The sequence below is a fragment of the Ochotona curzoniae genome, unplaced genomic scaffold (genome assembly GCF_017591425.1).
Source record: "Ochotona curzoniae isolate NIBS_2020 unplaced genomic scaffold, NIBS_Ocur_1.0 contig_1274, whole genome shotgun sequence".
In the NCBI taxonomy this organism is placed as follows: Eukaryota; Metazoa; Chordata; class Mammalia; order Lagomorpha; family Ochotonidae; genus Ochotona; species Ochotona curzoniae.
In genome coordinates, this window is record NW_024465023.1 from 6,349,457 (window position 1) to 6,369,309 (window position 19,853).

General features: G+C 48.7%; 1 protein-coding gene across 4 annotated transcripts in view; it reads left to right on the top strand.

The window, feature by feature from the left end:
* IQSEC2 (IQ motif and Sec7 domain ArfGEF 2) overlaps positions 1 to 19,853 on the top strand; it is an 88,698-nt gene that overhangs the window by 31,076 nt on the left and 37,769 nt on the right. Inside the window, exons 1-2 of one of the 4 annotated variants that reach the window (XM_040998361.1) lie at positions 9,581 to 9,701; positions 11,793 to 11,888. The exons of the other annotated variants lie outside the window; for them this stretch is intronic. Of the exons in view, the coding sequence (XP_040854295.1) occupies positions 9,616 to 9,701; positions 11,793 to 11,888 (182 nt within the window). The 5' untranslated portion in view covers positions 9,581 to 9,615. Of the gene's footprint in view, positions 1 to 9,580; positions 9,702 to 11,792; positions 11,889 to 19,853 lie in introns of those variants that run through there. 4 annotated transcript variants of the gene reach the window in all.

A 19,853-nucleotide genomic window follows, 5' to 3' on the forward strand; every position in this document is an offset into this window, starting at 1 on the left:
CCATGCAGTGGGGAGTGGCAAGGGTTGTGGGCAAAGGAAGCTGCCCAGACTTCTTGGAGCTCCATGAAAAGCAGTTGGATCTGAAGACACCAGTGAAAGGCACTTGCCACAGCCCTGGTTCAAAAGTTAGGTCTCTGTGGAATCTAATGTTTGTGCTCCTTTGTGATGTCCCTGAACTTGTCGTCCTCACTTTGTTCTTGGTGAAATGCAAATGTGAATCTCCTCCCACCCCACCCCACCCCCCGCCCCAGGATAGTGACAGAACTTGTGGTGAAGGGATGCCTGGCCTGAAATAGTGGCTTCCGATGCATAGTAGTAGCTCTTTGCCCTCCCTTTGTCATGACCTGTCTGGGCAAACTAGAGAATTGTGAGGGTCGTGCTGGCAGTCGGGGACCCTGGGGACCAGGCTGAGGTTGCTGGGCACAGAAGGATGAGAGCCAAAGGAGGTGGCCTGTTGCTAGGGAAAGAGGGAGGGGGTGGGGGAGCCGCTGACACCCGTGGAGCCTGGGACGTCCCCATAGCAACCAGAGCCGCTGTGGTTGGGAGGAGAAGTGGGAGGAGGAGCCACTGCTGGCTCCGTTCCCAGAGGAGGCCTCCCACTCCGGGCCTCAGTGCCCCCATCTGTCCCATGGAAGTTGGCATTAGATCATCTCTAAGATTCTGTCTTGCTTTGACCTCCTGGGGATCCAACATGGCTGAGACCTCAGGAGCCTCCGTGGCTCCCCCACACGCAGGTCTGAGACACCACCAGTCCTCAGAGCCACCCCAGCTGTGTCCAACTCTTCTGACCCATGCTGCCACCTGTTCACTCAGCCCAGGTGCCCGCTCTGCCCAGCTCTCTGCTTCCCTTACCTGGAATCGCATCCCTTACTGCCTGCTGGATACTCCCTGGCTCTGGGCGTCGGGGCAGAGGGGGCGTGGTGGTGCAACTTCAGTCCTGCCCACTCTGAAATCTGCCCTGGACCGTCCCTGAGTCCTCGTTCCTGTACTTCTCTGGCCCCAGCAGTCTGAGCCCTTCCTGCTAGCCTTTGTAATGGCTGCTGTAATTTGTGGAGCCACTTCTTTAGAACTGGGATGCCTGATGGTGTTCTCCCATTTGGGCAATTTTTTTCAAGATTTTATTTTTATTTTTATTGCAAAGTCAGATACACAGAGAGGAAGAGAGACAGAGAGGAAGATTCTCTGTCCACTGATTCACTCCCCAAGTGAGCACAATGGCTGGAGCTGACCTGATCCGAAGCCAGGAGCCAGGAGCTTCCTCCAGGTTGCCCACGTGGGTACAGGGCCCCAAGGTTTTGGCCCATCCTTTACTGCTTTCCCAGGTCACAAGCAGGGAGCTGAATGGGAAGTGTGGCCCCTGGGCTTATAACCAGCACCCATATGGGATCCCGGTTCATGCAAGATGAGGACTTTAGCTGCTAGGCTATTGGACTGGACCCTGTGGAGCCACTTCTAAGAGCTGGGCTCCACACAGGGCACTGGACAGCCTCGAAGCTTTGCAGTCAGTCTGTGGTGTCCTGTCACAGATCGTTATTTTATTTATATTTAAAATTTCAACCTTGGGCCCAGCGCGGTGGCGCAGTGGTTAAGATCCTCGCCTTCCACGCCCGGGATCCCATATGGGCGCCAGTTCTAATCCCGGTGGCCCCACTTCCCATCCAGCTCCCTGCCTGTGGCCCGGGAAAGCAGTCGAGGACGGCCCAAAGCTTTGGGACCCTGCACCCTTGTGGGAGACCCAGAAGAGGCTCCTGGCTTCGGATTGGCTCAGCTCCAGCCATTGCGGCCGCCTGGGGAGTGAATCAGCAGGCGGAATATCTTCCTCTCTGTCTCTCCTCTCTGTATATCCGCCTTTCCAATACAAAAAATAATAAAAATAAATCTTAAAATAAAATAAAATAAAATTTCAGCCTTAAAATTTTTAAACACTTTTAAAAATTTTATGTGAAAAGCAGAATTACAGAGAGCAAGAATGAATTCTTCAATCTGCAGGTTCTCTTCCCGAATGGTTACAATAGCTAGAACTAAGTCAGGCTGAACCCAGGCGCTTCTTCTGGGTCTCCCATGTGAGTGCCATTTTCTGCACTCACAGAAAATGTGGGCCATTTTCTGATGCTTTCTTAGGTGCATTAGCAGGAGCTGAATCATAAATGGAGCAACCAGAACTCACATTAGTGCCCATGTGGGATGCTGACATTGCGCAAGGCAGCTTTATATGCTGCGCTATAACCCTGGCCCCACTGCATCCCTATTTTTTTATTTATAAAAAAAATTGTTTGAAAGGCAAAATTACAGAGAGGGAAAGAAAGAGAGAGAGAGAGAAAGATGTTCTAATCCACTGGTTCACTCTTCAAATGGCTGCAATGACTGGAGGCTAAAGCCAGGAGTCCCTGTGGGCAGGGCACAGAGGCCCAAGAACCTGCGCCATCTTCAGTTGCTTTTCCAGGTACATTGGTGGGGAACTGGATTGGAAGTGGAGCTACCAGGACTAAAACCGGTATCCATATGGGATTCTGGCACTGCGGGTAATGGCATAACCCATCACACCACAACATCTATTTTACACAAGTTACAATCCTCTGAGAAACAAAGGAATCTGGGGTCCTCTGGGATGCCATGTGGTGGGACCAAATTTGCAATATCTCTGTGCTTAATTGTTGCTGCCCCTGGCCTGAGGTCGGGGTTTGGGAGCTGCTGTTGGGAAGGGAAGTGATTCATGACCACAATCATCGTCATGATCAGCAGTAGTACTTACGGAATGATGGCAGACCTATCATGTGCCAAGCACCATACTGGGAACTCTGCTTCCATTTGCTTATTTCATCTGCATAAGAACCCTGTGGGCCAAGACAGAGATTCATACAAGTTTCTAGATGAGGCTACTGAAGTTCAGACAATTCTATTCATCTCTTCCCACCATCAGCTTGAGCTAGGAATCCAGAACCCCAGACCCATGCTTCCTGTGTTGTCCTGGGGTTAGTCCAAGGCGTGCACACACGCTCAGCATGTTGGTGATAATGTAGGCCTTGTTGGGTGATCCCCGCGGCATGGGAACAGGCAAGCAGGGGCCCCTGCACATGGGACTGCTACAGACACAGGTGAATCAGCTCGGGCTCAGATAGGAGTGTGACAGCGAGATGGACAGGCAGGGACAGACAGGAAGCTGGGCCGGGGGCAGAGCTGGGCACTTCTCCTAAAGGTAATCTTTTGCCAGGAAGCACTTACCCCTCACTGAGGAGGTGAGAAGAGGGTACGGATTCCTTCTCCCCTCCCCTTCCTCTTTGTGTTCCTCCTGCCTATGCGCCTGGCCCAGCCCCAGGAAGTGGGTGACCCCTAATCTGGCTGAGTGCCTGGTTGGCACCAAAATAAACTTGCTTTCTTTCTCTCTCTCTCTTTTCCCCTCCCCTTGCCTCTGTCCCCTCTGTCCTGGCTTTAATTAGCAGCCCTGGGGATGAGTCACTGGCAGCTGGGGAGGGAGGCTGTGCAGAGCCCAGTCAAGCTCTGACTCTTGCCCTGAGCCTTACGGGCAGTGCCACCATGTTTGTGTGTGTGTGTGTGTACACATACACGCACTGCTGTGTATTAGGGAGGCTCCATGTTGATCCAGCGGTGGGGAGTACAGGAATGATATCTACATAATGGCAGATCTGGCGCTTACTGTGTCTGTTGCTGTGTGTCCCTACTGTGTGTGTGCATGTGTGTATGTGTGCATGGGGCGGGGGAAGCTGTAGCAGCAAGTGTCAGGAAGTAAGCGAACTGTCTTCTTGCATTTTTTGCGTATGTAAGCCATGCACTTACAGTCCCAGATTTTACGTGTCTTAGTCCCAGTACATTTTATTGCAGGGAACAGAAGCCCACCCAGACTAGCCCAAGAATAAAGGGTGGAAGAGGGGACTGTTGTAAGGCTACACTGCCTGGAACCCAGGAACAGTAAATCGAATATAGCCAGGTCTCACATCATCTGCAAGTGAAACTTACAAATCAAGGATCAAGACTGTTGTTTCTCTTAGAATTTCCTGGGCCTGTGGCTTCTCTTTTTCTTTCTCTCTCTCTCTCACAGTTTACCTAGACCCTGTCATTCCTTTTGCTCTGCCCTCCTCCCCTGCCCTGCACTGCCTTCCTTTACTTGCACATGACCAAATATTATAGCCAACATGGATACTGTGTAATCATCTAGCCTGGGGGGGGGTGACCACGTGACCATGGTGATGGGATCCAGCCTGTGGAAACATGAGGTAGCAAGTGGGTGGGAAGTGATTCTCTTCAAAGTGGATGAGGGTAGAGAGGTAAAATACTTGACACTTGGTAATTTTTCTAGAGGGACCAATTTTAAGCGCATATGCACCCAGATGACGTCAGAGCTGGGGCTGTGTTGTCAGTAACATCCCCTCACAGGTCCCTGATGGTAAGATTGCCTGTCATTAAGTTTTGAATTCCTTGTTTATTGCAGGATGACCTCTGCCCACTGCCTTTTTAAGTTGCATGCTCTTGCGTCAAAGCATGATGTTTTGATGCTTAAAGGTCCCCTTATTTTATGCAAATATGGCCTCTGAATACACACTGAATATTCCCTTTGCTGCTACATTGTGGTACTGTTTGTAGCCACAGAACAACTGGCATAATGCTACTGATGGAACAGCGACTTCCGATGTCTTGGTTGCTCCAGGAATTTTTATATGTTATTAGTGCAGTGACTAAATTTATAGTTATTTGTGGGTTATAATTACAGACACACATTATCAATATTATCAGCTTGACGCTTGAGCCTACTTTTCCATTACTACAAACCCTGCAGTTTTTACATTAATTACAGAGGGAATTAATGACCCCTTAGACCAGTTTTCACCTATGAGTAAAGAGTTTGGAACCAGCTGTGCCAGTAATGACTATTCTGTAGACACAGGGGCAGTGCTCGCAGCTTTGGCCTTGGTCCTGGCCTCATATCCTCTGGCTGAGATGAGAAGCTCCCTACCTCCTTCTCAGATCTTCTGGTCTCTGGCCCAACACGTACTAGATGACGTTGTTATTTTTCATAAGAATGATAGTTTTATTATTGAGAAAGCTACTTCCCATATGTAACTGGTAGACCTAAGTAGGAGGGGACTCAGGATGAGTCCTTCAATTCCTCCTACCTTGTACTTTTTATTGCTCCCCAATATTGGTAACTGCAGGATGTTAATGAATATTAATAACACCAGAAAAGGTTCATGATGGAGCAGATACTGTTGTGGAGCACTGTATACATGCTCTCTGCACCTGGCTCTCCCACGTGGGTGGCAGGCGTCCATCTTTCCTTGCTTTCCTGGGTGCATCAGTAGAGAGCTGTATGGCAAATGAAGCAGCCGAGTCTCAAACCAGTGCTCCTATGGGACACCAGTATAGCACGCGGTAGTTTAATTCACTGCACCACAACACATGCTATCTCTAATCCTTGTGGCCACCCTGCCAAGTGTGTGTGATTGCAGATGGGGAAATTGGAAAAGAGACTTGCCTGAAGTCATCTGGCTGTCATTCATTCAGTTATTCCCTCATTGAAGGGTGATTTGCTGAGGCCCTTGCAAACTGCAAAATGAGTGATAATGCAGCAGCTATCTGCCCTGTGCCAAGGAAGCGAGGAAACAGACAATTACAGACAATTACAGGGGAAATGTGGAAGCATCTTGGAAGTACATGCAAATCAGCCTGAGGGTCAGGGAGGCTTCCCCAAGGATGGGTTGAAGTTAACCATGGGAAGTTGGGGTGGGGCAGGCTCAAGTGCAGAGAATGGCACAGGTCAGAGCTGAGGGAGGAGTATTGGGCACCTGCATTTGTGAAGAATTAAAGCTACCTATGCAGTGAGTTGAGGCTCTCACAACAGTCCGCAAAGTGGGCAGAGAGTCACTGTAAAGGCTGACACTGGCAGCCTGGTCAGCTGGGCCCATAGCTCAGGGGCTGCAGAACCACAGCAGTGATGCGGTCCATTTCCTGAGCTCCTGGAGAGTGTTACATGCCTGGTCCTGGAGCACCCACTCAGGCAGCCCAGCCAGCGCTGGGTGCAGGATTTCTGTGGCGGCAGCGCCCTCTAGTGTACGACAGCCCATCTTGCGAACTCCACCTCTGGCTACATTGTCTCCAAACAAAATGCATAACCAAGTGCCCTGTGCTGGCTGCTGGGGACAGTGAAGGGAGCAAGACACCATCCCTGTCCTGACCAAGAAGAGCCACCAAGAATATTAGCAGACAGTGGTTAAAAAAAAAAGCTAGCATAGAGGGCCCGGAACAATAGCTCAATGGCTAAATCCTCACCTTGCACACACCAGGATCCGTTATGAGCACTGGTTTGTGTCCCAGCAGCTCTTGGCTCCTAGTTTCAGATTGGCTTAGCTCCAGCCACTGTAGCCACTTAGGGAGTGAACCAGCAGATGGAAGATCTTTTTTTAAAAAAAAAAAAAAAAAAGGAAAGCTGGCATAGAGAAGAGCAGGGTGGAAAGACACAAGTGCCTGGGTAGGGTCAGGGTGGGTTTCCCAAGGGCAAAACGTCTACCCAACTTTGGAAGAATAAATAGGAGCTGGTCAGGTAGGAAAATGGTGGCATGGGGGACACACACAAGGAAAGGGCGAAGAGTGGCAGGGTGTGGCCACAAATTGCAAGTATTGCTGCCTGGGTGGAGTGCAAGTTGAAGATGGGGCAAAGCTGAAGCTAACTGGATCTCAAGAGCAGGGACTAGTTCATGGAACTTTCTAGAATGCCTGCTTCTAGCTCATTCACTAGAAACTTAAGGAATGGAATCATGTAAGAAGCCCCCCCTAACCTGGAGGGAATCACAACCCCATCTGTGGACCTGATGGACTCCAGAGATGCTCCTTCCAGAAGTTCCTAGGTTTTTCACCCAAGTTCAGGGACTTGAGAAACTTCAGAAACCGTCCCCCGACCTGTGCCTGTCCACAAACACCAGGCTTCCAGCTTTTAGTATAAGCATGGAAACCCTGATGGTGGTTTCCAAGGCACTGTAGGTCAGCGCGCACCCACCGGCTCACCTCTTGACTTTGTCTTTGCCACTCAGCCACACTGACTTCTTTGCAGTTCCTTGCGAGTAACTGCCTCAGGTCCTTTGCTCGGCCATTTCCTCTTCCTGGAGCACGTCCCCCTGCTTGGTCTGCTTTGGGCTCCATTTCGTTCTGTGACTTGGTGAGTGTCTACGTCTTCCCTCACTTGGATATAAACTCCAGGACATTGTCCACCCTTCATTGCTGCTGTAGGCAGCCCCGGGTGCAGTACTTGTTCCACAGGGTCTGCTGAAGAACGAGCACCTGCCAGCGCCCTGTGGCTCAGTTGAGTCCTCATCCCTCTTCCCACCTTCCCATCAGCCCTTGCAGGTCAGCACATGAAGCCACCTAATGTGCTCAGATGTGTCTGAATTCCAAAAGTGTTCCCACATTAAGAGATGTGTGGTGGCCTCCACGCTCAGCTATCTGCAGCTTGAGAATCCCATATGGGTGCTGGTTCCTGTCCCGGCTGCTCCACTTCCCATCCAGCTCCCTGCCTGTGGCCTGGGAAAGCAGTCAAGGATGGCCCCAAGCCTTGGGACCCTGCACCTGCAAGGAGATTTGGAAGAAACTCTTAGCTCCCAACTTCAGCCCAGCTCTAGCCTTATGGCTATTTGGGGAGTGAACCAGCAGATGGTGGAAGATCTCTCTCTTTCAGTCTCTCTGTAACACTGATCTTTAAGGTTTTTTTTTTTTAAAAAAAAAAAAAAACGTTTTTAAAGAAGAAATCTTTTTGTACAAGTCTCCTCAACCCCCAAAGCACCAGACTCCCTGTAGATTCCCCCTGCATCTCTCACATTCAAGCTAAGGGTCTTCACCACGTGTACATATAAAAACCACGGTTCTGATTAATTTATTTTATTTAAGAAGTGAGAGAGAGGGGGAGAGAGAGAGAGACAGAGAGTGAGCGAGGTCTTCCATCTACTGGTTCACTCCCCCAAATGCCCAAGGGCAGGGAAGTCCATCCAGGTCCCCTGTGTGGGAGGCGGGGACTCTAATGCTTGGGCCATCATCTCCTGCCTAGTTGGGTGCTCCTTAGCAGGGAGCTGGCTCAGCAGTGAGGCTGGGACTCCAGCCCAGGCAGGCTGCTGTGGGACATGGGTGTCCCCAGGGACATCTGAAATGCCACGCCACGTGCTTGTCCCTGTGGTGTGCACAAACCCTTGGAAGTAGGTAGCTGAGCCTCCAAAGCGGTTGCCACCCAAAGCACAAGCTGTTTGGCTCAGGCAAGAGAGGAACAGACTACGCTGAGGTCACACAGCACCCGCCTGCAACCCAGGCCTAGAAGTTGGCATCTCTGGACTCCAGCCAGGCCAAGAGGAAGGTCTGAGTCACAGGTGCAGCTCTTGGGGGCAACCACTGCCAATTTTGGGCACAAGGTACCAGCTGCTACAGGAACTGGCAGCAGGTGGGGGGGATGAGAGGGTGGGGGTAGAGTGGCTCAGGGGGAATTAAAAAGAACAGGGACGGAGGCCAGGGCCGAGGCTTTTGTGGAGGCGGGTGGGGGGAGAAGAGGCCACCAAGGGCCCCCAGATGTTGCCAGCCTTGTGGTAGATTATGGGAAACAAGCCCTCCCTCTCAGGGCTTTGCCTTTCTTGAGAGGAGCCAGCTGCCCCGGGGTGGGGCGGGGGGAGTGGACAGGGAGGCAGGAAGGCTGGCCTGTTGCCTGTCAGTTCCTATTCCTTCTACATCACTGGCCCCTTCGCCCCTCCCAGGGCCGCCTTCTGCTCAGAACAGCCAGTGGCCTGGGCTGTGGGGCCTGCAGCCATCACCCCCGCTGCAAGCTCTGCCCTTCCCCTGTCCCTCCCACGTGGAAGGCAGAAGGATTCCTGTGGTGAGTGGGCGGGGAGCCAGGGCACCCAAATCCTAGGTTGACTGGCAAATGAAGCTCACTTCCAGGCCTGAATGGTGCTGCCAACCCCCCCACCCCCCACCATGAAATCAGCCTAGGCAATTGACTTGTGAGAGCGGCCCACTTGATTGTGAGTGACATTTCCTCTGATTGTTGCTTTTCTCTTCAGGGTGCACTTCTCTTGGGCAATCTAGAAAAGAGGGAGAGAGCTTTATTACTATGGTAAAGCATGTTGACTAGGGCCACCTCTTGATTATCCCCAAGTGGGCAGTTTGTTGCTGGACATGGAAGGTCGCAGAACAGCTCCTAAAACATAGTCTCTTTAACGGTGCTGCAAATGAGGATGTTTGGTGTGAAACCTGTATTGAAAGCTTGTGAGCATTGACAAGGTAGCGTTGGGGCTGGGATGGCGACAGACTCTAATTTCGAGAATAACCGGTGCTGCCGCTTCCCCCGCCCCTCCCCCACCCCTCTCTCTCACTTCTGTCTTCTGGGAACACCAGGGAGTCCGGCCGCCACAGCGGTGCACAGAGTGAGCGCAGCCTGGGGTTTGGCCAGAGGAGGAGAGTGCCTGTGCGCTGGGCACTGCTGCTTCCTCTACGGAGGAGGACCCAGCCTTCCTGGGGTGCAGGGAAGGAGCAGTTTCCAGTTGCAGCCTGGCCTGCCGCCCAGCCCGCCTGGCCCCGCCTCCTTGGTTCCTCCTTCTAGGGAAGGGCTGGGGAGTTGGGGGTGGTGACACGATGGAGGCACCAGCCGGCGGGCTGGGCCAGGGGACCTACCCTAGGGACAGGTCCAGACCCGTGGAGCCCCCCGGGAGGAGCAGCAGGTAGGAACCTGGGCCCTCCTCCAGCACTAGTCTGACCCACTTTCCTGCCTTTGTGCCCAGGCCAGGACTGAGTCCTGAGCTTCCTGATTTCTTTCCCTACCCGGTTCCCCCTCTTGGACTCCTGGAGGCCTTCGCCTTGGAGAGCGAGGAGAGAGGGAGGCAGCTTGAGGGGGCAAACTGGTGGGCAGCTCGCGGAAGACCCTGGGGGTCCTTGGCACTGAGTGTGTGTGTGTGTGTGTGTGTACGCGTGGACTGTGAGGAGTGAGCTGGGAACTGCCCTGGCGTGCCAGCCTGGCCTGGCATCACAGGGCTCCCGGCTACACTAAGTCTCTGGGCTGAGACTCACGAGTCTCCCCCTTGCAATAAGACAACTGCCAAGGACTTGCAGGGTTGCTGACTGGCATGTCCTTGGCACTTGAGACTCAGTCACTTGATGGCACAAGTACCCCCAGAGACTCTGCTGAGAAGCAGTTCTCTCCAAGGTTCTTAAATTTGGGCATCTTCAAATGCACAGTGAGGGAGATAGTGGGTGGCGGGCCTGGTGCTTGCAGCCTGTCAGTGTGTCAGCTTGTGGCTCAATCGCCTGGGTAGGGCTCTGACTACAACCTGCCTTCAGGGAACTTCAGGGTGGGTGGGGTGGGGTGGGGCGACGGGAGGGACCCCGGGCTGGCTGACCTGGAGGGGCTGGCTCCTCTGCCAAATTGTCCTGGCTCCGGTAGACTGGTGTGACCCTGGGTGTTCCGCAGTGCGTCTAGGAGGACAAGACCCAAGGCCCCTGTCCCTGTTGCTCCTCCCCTTTGCGGGTCCGGACTTTACTCATGAGAAGCCTGTGGAGGCTGAGGAGCCTTTGGACCCTGCAGTGGAAGGGTGGAAGTGCAGCACCAGGGCTGGGCTGTGGGCCTGCCTTGGGGCGGGGTGGGGTGCAGGTGGGGGGGGACACAGCACCAGGGCTGCCAGGGCTGGGCTGTGGGGCCTGCCTTGGGGCGGGGTGGGGTGTACTGGGGGGGAATAGCACCCGGGCTGGGCTGTGGGGCCTGCCTTGGGGCGGGGTGGGGTGTACCTGGGGGCATAGCACCAGGGCTGGGCTGTGGGGCCTGCCTTGGGGCTGGGGGGCGGCGCTGGGGAGCGCAGCACTGGTTCTGGAAGCAGAAAGACTCCTGCCTAGAAGCGCCAGGTCCTCTGGCTCGCAGGCCCACCCCGCCCACTCAACCCTGAGGCCCATCCTGTCACCAAGACCACTGAGACCTTGTCAGCCTCTCCCACCCTCATCCCCCACCCCAGCCCTTCGCTCTGTCTCTCACTCTCTCTCTCTGTGTCTTTTGTCTCACCCATTGGCTGTCTCCCCCGCCCCCTCTCTGTCTCCTGTCTCTTTTCGCTTTCTCGCTGTCTCCCTCTCCTCCTTCAGTGTTGCCTCACTGTCCCACCCCTCTGGCCCTCCCTCCCAGCCTCCCTTCCTTTAGGAGGGCGCCTTCTCTAAGGAGAGCCTCTACACATGCCACTCTCCCCCTTCTCTCACCCCCTCTCCTCCCCTCCTCCCTACCCATGTGGTGTCTGGTGTGAGGAGGGCTCCCTTCCCACCTCCCCTGCTGTGGTGTCCCAGCGTTTCCGTGGCCTGGCCCAGATCCCCACGGAGTCTTCTGGAACACAGGAGGCCCAGCCCGGCTCTTTCGTCTCTACCGCCCCCTGTTGTTGTCGTTGTGTTCTGTTTGTGGTTCGAGTGCCGTCCTCTCTTTCTTGACTTTGTGGTTTTTTTCTTTTTTCTTTCTTCCTTCCTTCCTTCCTTCCTTCCTTCCTTCCTTCCTTCCTTCCTTCCTTCCTTCCTTCCTTCCTTCCTTCCTTCCTTCCTCTCCCACCCTCCTTTCCTTGCTCCCTTGCCCTTTACCTTCCATCCCTGTCCTCTGATTATCTCTCCCTTCTGCCCTCTTCCTGTATCCCAAACCCTCCCCTTCCATCCCCAAACCTCTGTTCTTCCCAGTCTCCCCTCTCCTCCTTTGCCCCTCGCTCTCACCTCCTCGTCCCCCATGGCCCACCCCACCTCGGCCCTCCCTCCCTGTCTCTGTTTCTCTCTCTCTGTCTCTTGCTGTCTCTCAGGTCCACAGCGTCTCATACTCTACACCAGTATTGCTGTCCTACTCAGGTCCTTGACTCCATGAAGCTTACCCCCTCAGGCAGGCTGGCAGAGAGCAGGTAAGAGCTAGACCCCATCCCTTCCCCAACCCCTTTCCCCTTCCAAACAAAATATACAAGATCATTGCCAGACCCCCCCCTTCTCCATCTCCCTTAGCCCCTGGTATGCCTGTGGAGTGCTTGTCTGAGGAGTGTTTGAGGAGAGTGCCTGCAAGAGCAGGTCAGCAGACCAAAGAGGACATTTTTAATCTCTTGGTCGTTTGTGCTTGCTTAATTTTTTCCCCCTAGCAGATTTGAGCGGTGTGGAAGGATGAATTAGGAGTTTGCCAATTGGGCAGGCTGGGGAAGGGTGTTTACGCAGAGGGAACAGCCTGCGTAAACAGAGGGAAAGTTCTCTTGGGAAAACAACATTATTTCCAAGTAAATTAGAAGGCATATTTTCTGTTTTCTAATTAGAATTCAATAAAAGGAAATATTGACATCAGCAGCCAAAAGGCCAGGCCCTCCACCTCATTACAAAGTTTAGAAATGCTTGTGATAAAGAAGAAATAAGGGTGGGATTTATAGATGCTTTGGAATACAAGTCTGTGAGAAGACTACATCCTCAAACCCTATGGGGCATCGCCATAGGAGCTCCAAAGGAAGTTATAGTCTTAAATGCTTTTATTAGAGAACAAGACAGTTTAAATTAATTGAATTAATTATTCCCCTCAAGAAGCTAGAAAAAGAACAACCAAAAAAAAAAAAGCATAGAATAAAGTAATTACCATAGACAAAAGCCAGAAATTAATGAAATAGAAAAACAGAAATAAAGTAAGAAGTGGCTTAATTTTTTTCCATTTTATTCGAAAGGTGGAGAGAAATATACACAGACAGAAATGCAGGTGTCACTTCCCAGATGTCTGCACCACCAGAGCCTGGTCCAGACCAAAGCCATGAGTCCAGAAATCCATCCCTGTTTCCCGAGTACATGGCTGGAACCTCAGGACTTGGGCCCTTGCTTGCTCCCTCCGGGGGTACATGGTAGCAGAAGCTGGATCAGAAGCAGAGCAGCTGTGACTCAAAGCAGGCTCTCTGATATGGGCCATCCCAAATAGCAACTTTACTCCCATGCCTCGTGCCCACCCTGAAAGGCAGCTTTTGAAAAGACCAGATGTGATAGGGAAAGGCCTGAAGAAAATGAAGTCTGAAGTAGGAGATCGAAATATAGATTCTGAGGAGATGAAGGCAGTTAAACAAAAATGTTTTGTGTACTTTCTTTAAAAAAAATTAATTTATTTTTATTGGAAAGCCAGATTTACAGAGAGAAAGAAAGATCTATCTACTGGTTCATTCCCCAAATGGCCACAATGGCCAGAGCTGAAGGGATCCAGAATCAGGAACTACCTCTGGGTCTCCCACACAGGTTCAAGGGCACAAGCACTTGGGCCATCCTCTGCTTATACATCCTTGATAAGCAGGGAGCTGGATTAGAAGCAGAGTAGCCAGCACACGAACCAGCCAGCACCCATATGGGAAGCTGGAATTAGCCAGTTGAGTCATCGTGCTGGCCCCTTTGTGTACTTTCACATCAATTAAATGTGGAATACCTCAGTGACATGAGTAGTTTTATAAGCAAGTGTAAATTATCCAGAATGACTGCAGGATGGGCAGAAAACTTAAGTAGAACAAAAATGCATAAAAGAGACTAAGAAAATGATCGAAGTATTCACTCACAAATAGTACCAGGCCCAATTAGTATTATGAAAGTTCTAGTGAATCTTGGAAAAGCAGATAACAGGAAAGGAAAAAAGGTTTCTAGGTCATTCTGTAAGGATAGTATAACCAGACAGATTTATTTTGTATTTTTTGTTTTAATTTATTTGAAGGGCGGAACAGAAAGAGAGATCTTCTATCTGTTGGTTCACTCCCCAGATGTCCACAACAGCTAGTACTGGACCACACTGAAGCCCAGAGCCTAGAACCTCATCCAGATCTCAGACATGGATGGTAAGGGTGCAGTTACTTGAGTCTTCCACTGCCTTCCAGGGTGTGCATTAGGAGGAAGTTAGATAGGAAACAAAGGAGGAATTCCATCGTAGACACTCTCATATGGAATGTAGGTGTCCCAAGCAGAGGCTTTAGCCTACTGTGCCACAATACCTGCCTCTTGACAGATTTAGGATATATATATGTATACACACAAACTCCACTAAGGCCCAATCACATATCAGTAGAAAAAGATTTTAAAAAATTATTTATTCCCATCTTCTGGTTCTTGCCTATTCCAGCAGTGGCCCCAGGCTGGGTAGGGCCAAGGCCAAGAGTCAGGAACACATGCCAGACTCCCTCCTGGTTGATATGAACCCAATAGCTTGAGCCATCTTTATTACCCTCTCATGGGCCGCATTAACACTTAGCTGGAGTCAGGAACAAGATCCAGGTCTGGAACCCAGGTGTTCCTACATGGGACATAACGTCTTAACCTCTAGGCCAAATGTCTACCCCAACAAGATCTATCAGTGTACTAAAGGAACAATATTGGGGCTGGTATTGTGATGCAGTGAGTCAAACCACCACTTGGGATGTCTGCATTCCGCACTGGAGTGCTTGCTCCAGTTCTGGGTGCTCTGTTCCCAATGCACCTGTTAATGCACCTGAGAGGCAGCAGGTGATGACCCAAGTACTTGGATCCCTGACACTTACATAAAAGACTCTGATGGAATTCCAGACTCCTAGCTTTAGCCCAGCCTGGCCCCAGCTGTTGCCATAATTTGAGGAGTGAATCAGCAGATAGAACGTTTTCTCTGTCTCTATCTCTCTCTCTGTTACTCTGCCCGTCAAATAAATAATTTTTAAAGACTAAATTGTAACAATTGAACATTTCCCAGGAGTGTGGCTCTTATTCAGCATTAGGCAGTCTGTTACTGTAATTGATTGTGTTAATAGACTAAAGAGAAAAGTTTATACAGTCATCTCCATAAATGCTGATAAATGATTTGATAAAATTACATATCAGCTCCCTGTCATCATTGGAGTAATTTGCTATGCAAAAATAGATATAATAAAGTAAGCTAAGAGTCAATAAAGACTTCCTTAACATGGTGAAAAATTCTCACAAACCAGAGAATACCATCAAATGCCGCTGTGAAGGCCCAAGTACAGTTCTATTAAGTTCAGGAGCAAAAATAATAATGACTGATATCACTTTTACTAGCTAGTATTCTCCTGGTGGTTTTAACCACTGGGACATAAAGAAAGAAGGTATATAAATATTAGTCAGATTTAACATAGTCGAACATCACATGATTATCTACTTACTTTATCAAAGAGAATAACATGTAAAAGCCATTATAACTAATAAGGAATTCAGTTGTGATGCAGTAGGCTAAGCTACTGCTTGGGATGTCCATGTCCCATGTCAGATTGCACAGGAATGAGCACTGCCTCTGCTTCTTTTTTTAAAGATTTATTTATTTTTATTAGAAAGTCAGATATACAAAAAGGAGGAGAGACAGAGAGGAAGAGCTTCCATCCACTAATTCACTTCTCCAAGCAGCCTTAACGGCTGGAGTCGTGCCACTCTGAAGCCAGAAGCCAGTAGCTGCTTCTGGGTCTCCCACACGGGTGCAGGGTCCCAAGGCTTTGGGCCGTCCTTGACTGCTTTCCCAGGTCACAAGCAGGGAGCTGGAAGGGAAGTGGAGCTACCAGGATTAGAACCAGCGAGGACTTTAGCTGCTAGGCCACTGCACCAGGCCCCTGCCTCTGCTTCTTATCCAACTTCTTGCTAATGCCCTTGGAGGCAACTCAAGTCCTAAGTACCCTCCCACCCACATGACAAACCCTGATGAGGTCCTGGCTCTTGGCTTAGGCCTGGCCTAGTCACAGCTACTGTAGGCATTTGGAGAGTGAAATAGCAAATGGAAAAAGAATCTCTCTTTAACTTCTCTGCCTTCAAATAAAATTTATAATAAATAAATAATAAGTAAATGTTAAGGAAGAAGTAAACGTAACAGAAAAATGATCCCATTAACAGCAGGAAAAAACTGAAAAAACTCTAGGAATCTGTAAGAAATGTCAAATATTTCTGTGTAGAAACCTATAAAGGTTGTAAGAATTATTGAGTAAATCAAGAGTCTTATCCTATTTCTGGATAAGAAGTCTCAGTATGATAAAAATAATATGCCCCCCCAGTTTGGTCAAAAGATTCAATACATTTCTCATTAAAAATTCAGTAGTCTTTTCCTTGGAACTTAGGCAACTGAATTTTAAAGTCTACTTGGAACAGTAAATGTTCACAAGTTACCAAGAAAATGTTGAAGAATAATGAATAACGCTTGCCTTATTGTGTGCAAAAACTTACCATGAAACTGTCGGAATTACAAACAATAGAGGAATACATCAATGGAACAAACTTGAGTTTAGAAACAATCCTGTATATTTGTATGGGTATTGGATTTATAATAAAGAAGACATTTCAGGTCAGTGGAGTCAGTGAATGACATGGGCTTATTGGTTACTCAGTTACAAAAGAGAAAAACTCAGTGTTTGTACAAAAACAAATACCAAAAATACATCTGTGAAAGACCCAGAGGAAAGTCTGGGATATCTTTTAAGACTTACTTCTTTTTATTACAAAGTCAAATATATACAGAGAGGAGGAGAGACAGCGAGGAAGATCTTCTGTCCAATGACCCACTCCCCAAGTGACCGCAATCCGAAGCCAGGAGCCAGGAACTTCCTCCAGGTCTCCCACGTGGGTGCAGGGTCCCAAGGCTTTGGGCCGTCCTTGACTGCCTTCCCAGGCCACAAGCAAGGAGCTGGATGGGAAGTGGAGCTGCTGGGCTTGGAACTGGCACCCATATGGGATCCTGGGACATTCAAGGCGAGGACTTTAGCTGCTAGGCTACTGTGCCAGGTCCTGGAATATCTTTATAATATTAAAGTGAAACAGATCTTCCTATGTATGACTTACTACCTGAGAAAGACAAAAAATAAATAATATTCTTTTTGGCCATATTATAATGAAATATTTCTATGTGGAGAAAGATGCTATATCCAAAAGTAACACATATTAGGCTGGGAAAGTATTTGATACACTGATATCAGGCAAAAGTTTTATACCTCTGTATTTATATAATCTTGTGGAAATCAGAAAGAAAGAGATGCACAACCCATTTAAAATAGAGAAGTAACATGATTGACAATTTGGGTAGAACTAGACAGTTAGCTAATAATAATTGAGAAAGGATGTTCAAGCCTTACTAGTCATTAAAGTAATGTAACTATCCACAATGTAGTATAATTTTTAGGTACCAAAATTGAAAAGATTGGGAATGTCATGTGGAAATAGACCCTCTCAATTTCTTATGGGGCCCATTTGCAGTTAGCACCAGAAACTTAAATACACATATGCTTCCAAGCTGAGAGCTGTATATTGGAGCTAGATTTACTATGGCTTATTACTAGGGGCACCCCAACTTGACCATCAAAGGGCCTTTCTAAGGCACCCCAACCCAAACTGCTAGCATGAGTCATCCCGTGCAACTGTTTATCACTTACAGGATGTCACTTGTAACCAACTCTTTTTTTGTTTTTATATTTACCAGTTTCAGCGGGAGTCCTTCTTTTATTTGGGAATAGAGATGCATACTGTAATGTATCTTCACTTTCTGGAATGCTAGTCTCCATTATACAGTTAATCTGTGAGCATATATGTATGTACATATTTACCTATGTATTTGTTTTGTGCAACCGATTCTTAATTAAAAGGTTGCATGATAGATGCTTCTTAAGGTAAAGACAGGCTTATACAAGTAGGAATAATCATTTATTTTTAGATAGTCTAGAAGAAAAGATTGTAACAATGGAAAGAATTATGTCTATGCTCTAAACAAATGTACATTCCTTTGGCCCAGCAGTTCAACTTTTAGGAATCTATCCTTTAGCAAAGCTTTCAAACATGCGAAGAGGTGCCGTGCAACATTGCTTCTGGCAGTAAAAACCTACAACCTAAATATCCATCAGGTTACACCTGTGCTTACACCTGTGTTATGGATTAGCCTGAAGCAGATCAAAAGAAAAGGGCTTATCCCTATTGGCTGGCATGGCAAGAACTTCCAAGTCTTACAGTTACGTGAAAAAGAAACTTGCATAACAGGGCTTTCAGGATAATTCCATTTTTGCAAGGAAAAGAAAACATCTATAACAACAATGAAAACATGTTGTACACACCCTGTCATAACTTCAAAATCACTGACCTTTTCCCTTGGTCCTTTTTCCTTGTTTTTATTAATTCATTTTCCTCTTCCTCTGTACCTTTCCCCCATATCCACTTGTTTATATCCTGCCTTTTCTTTCAATAACCAACTCAAATATCATTTCATTCATCCAGCAAGCCCTTTGTCTTGCCTGCTTTAGGTTAGCTGTGTGCTGAACTGCGCTGGAATATTGAAATGAGTTATGTCTTGTCAGAGAGCTCAAGTCTAGAAGGAAGAGAGTCACATAGCTAGTGACAGCACAGTGTGGTTTGGGGTGGAACAGAAGTAGGTTCAGAAGGCTGCCAGAGAAGGGGAACTTAACTGCATCTGGGAGCCAGGGAAGGTTTTCTACAACGCAGAACTTTTGTACTGAATCCTGGAAGAGGAATAGCTTTCCTTCATCCCTCTCTCCCACCAAAAATGGTCTTGTCTACTGTTTGGCTCATCCAACTTGGATGATGACCTCATAGGGGAAAAATAGTTGAATTGGTGCCTTTATTCAAGTTCAGTTCTGCCATGTACCAGCTCCGTGATTCTGGGCAAGTCATTTAGCCTCAGAATGTTTGTTTCCTCAACTGGGTATTGGGGATAAGGTCTGCTTTGCCTCTCAGGGGTGCTTTCACAACTGGAGATAATACATGTAAAAGTGATGGATAGCTATTCTAGCCAAGCGTGGAACACTGGTTTGGATTGCATTGGGTCAGATTGTATCTAAAAGCTGTACATGTCTGGGACTGCTTTTGGAACAAAGGATGGGCCTGAGATGGGGAGATTTAGATTAGAAAGTGGGCTAGAGGGGATTGCATCATAAGAAGAAAGTGCTAGGTGCCTTGGAAATGGAGCCTGGGTAGGAAGTTCTGGCCTAGGTTCTTGGTCCTCTTCTCCAGCTATGCCACTTCACACAGTCTAGGCAATGAAGCATGGTGACCATAGCTTCATGGACCCCTACAGGACGTTCATGGCAATTCAATTCCCAGTTCTGGTACTCACCAGCTGAATGACCTTGAACAACAACATTTCCAAGCCTGGATTCTTGTGAGTTAAAAAGGACACACTACTGCCAGCATCCTGGGGTCTGTTTGCTGAGGAGTAGGTGAGGTCATTCAAATGAATCCGTTCATTCAGAATTCACCTTGCTGGGTGCCTGTCACATAATGCATTCTCAGTAAAAGATAGCTGTTACTCCAGTAAACACCTCTGTGATACCAATGATGCCATGGCCTGTGTTAGCTAATTGTTCTTGTCATCCAAGAGGATAGTCAGTTGGGGAGATTGAGAAGGGCTGACAGAGGAGAAAATTGGGTCAAGTGATGTAGAAGCCTAGAGGGAAGAATCTCACCCTGTCTTACAGTGATACAGGCAAGCAAAACCTCTAAGAGCTGAGTCTTCCAGGCAGAAGGAGTAACATAAGCAAAGGAACCTGGATATTCTTGGGTAGGCTCCAGAAGGGCTTCATGTTTGCCTTTGAACATGAAGACAAAATGTTGCATGTGTGTATCTGTACTTTTTTTCTTTTTTGAGGGAGCGATGGCCCATGATTGTCATTCAATGCATCCAGGGGTTAGTGTTTCCCCAGAAGGTTGGGAAGTGTTGTTGGTGGCAGTCTCATGTGAGTAGATTTTAAAGAAGAGAGTAATTTTGGTGAATCGTGTGGTTTAGGATTGATTGTCTGCGTAGGGACCAGGTGAAAAAACCTAAACTGGGATATTGGCATAGAGGAGATGGATTCTAGCAAGGCCGCTGTGTTGCATGGTTCCACTTGGCACCATTCATGTAGAAGCATTTT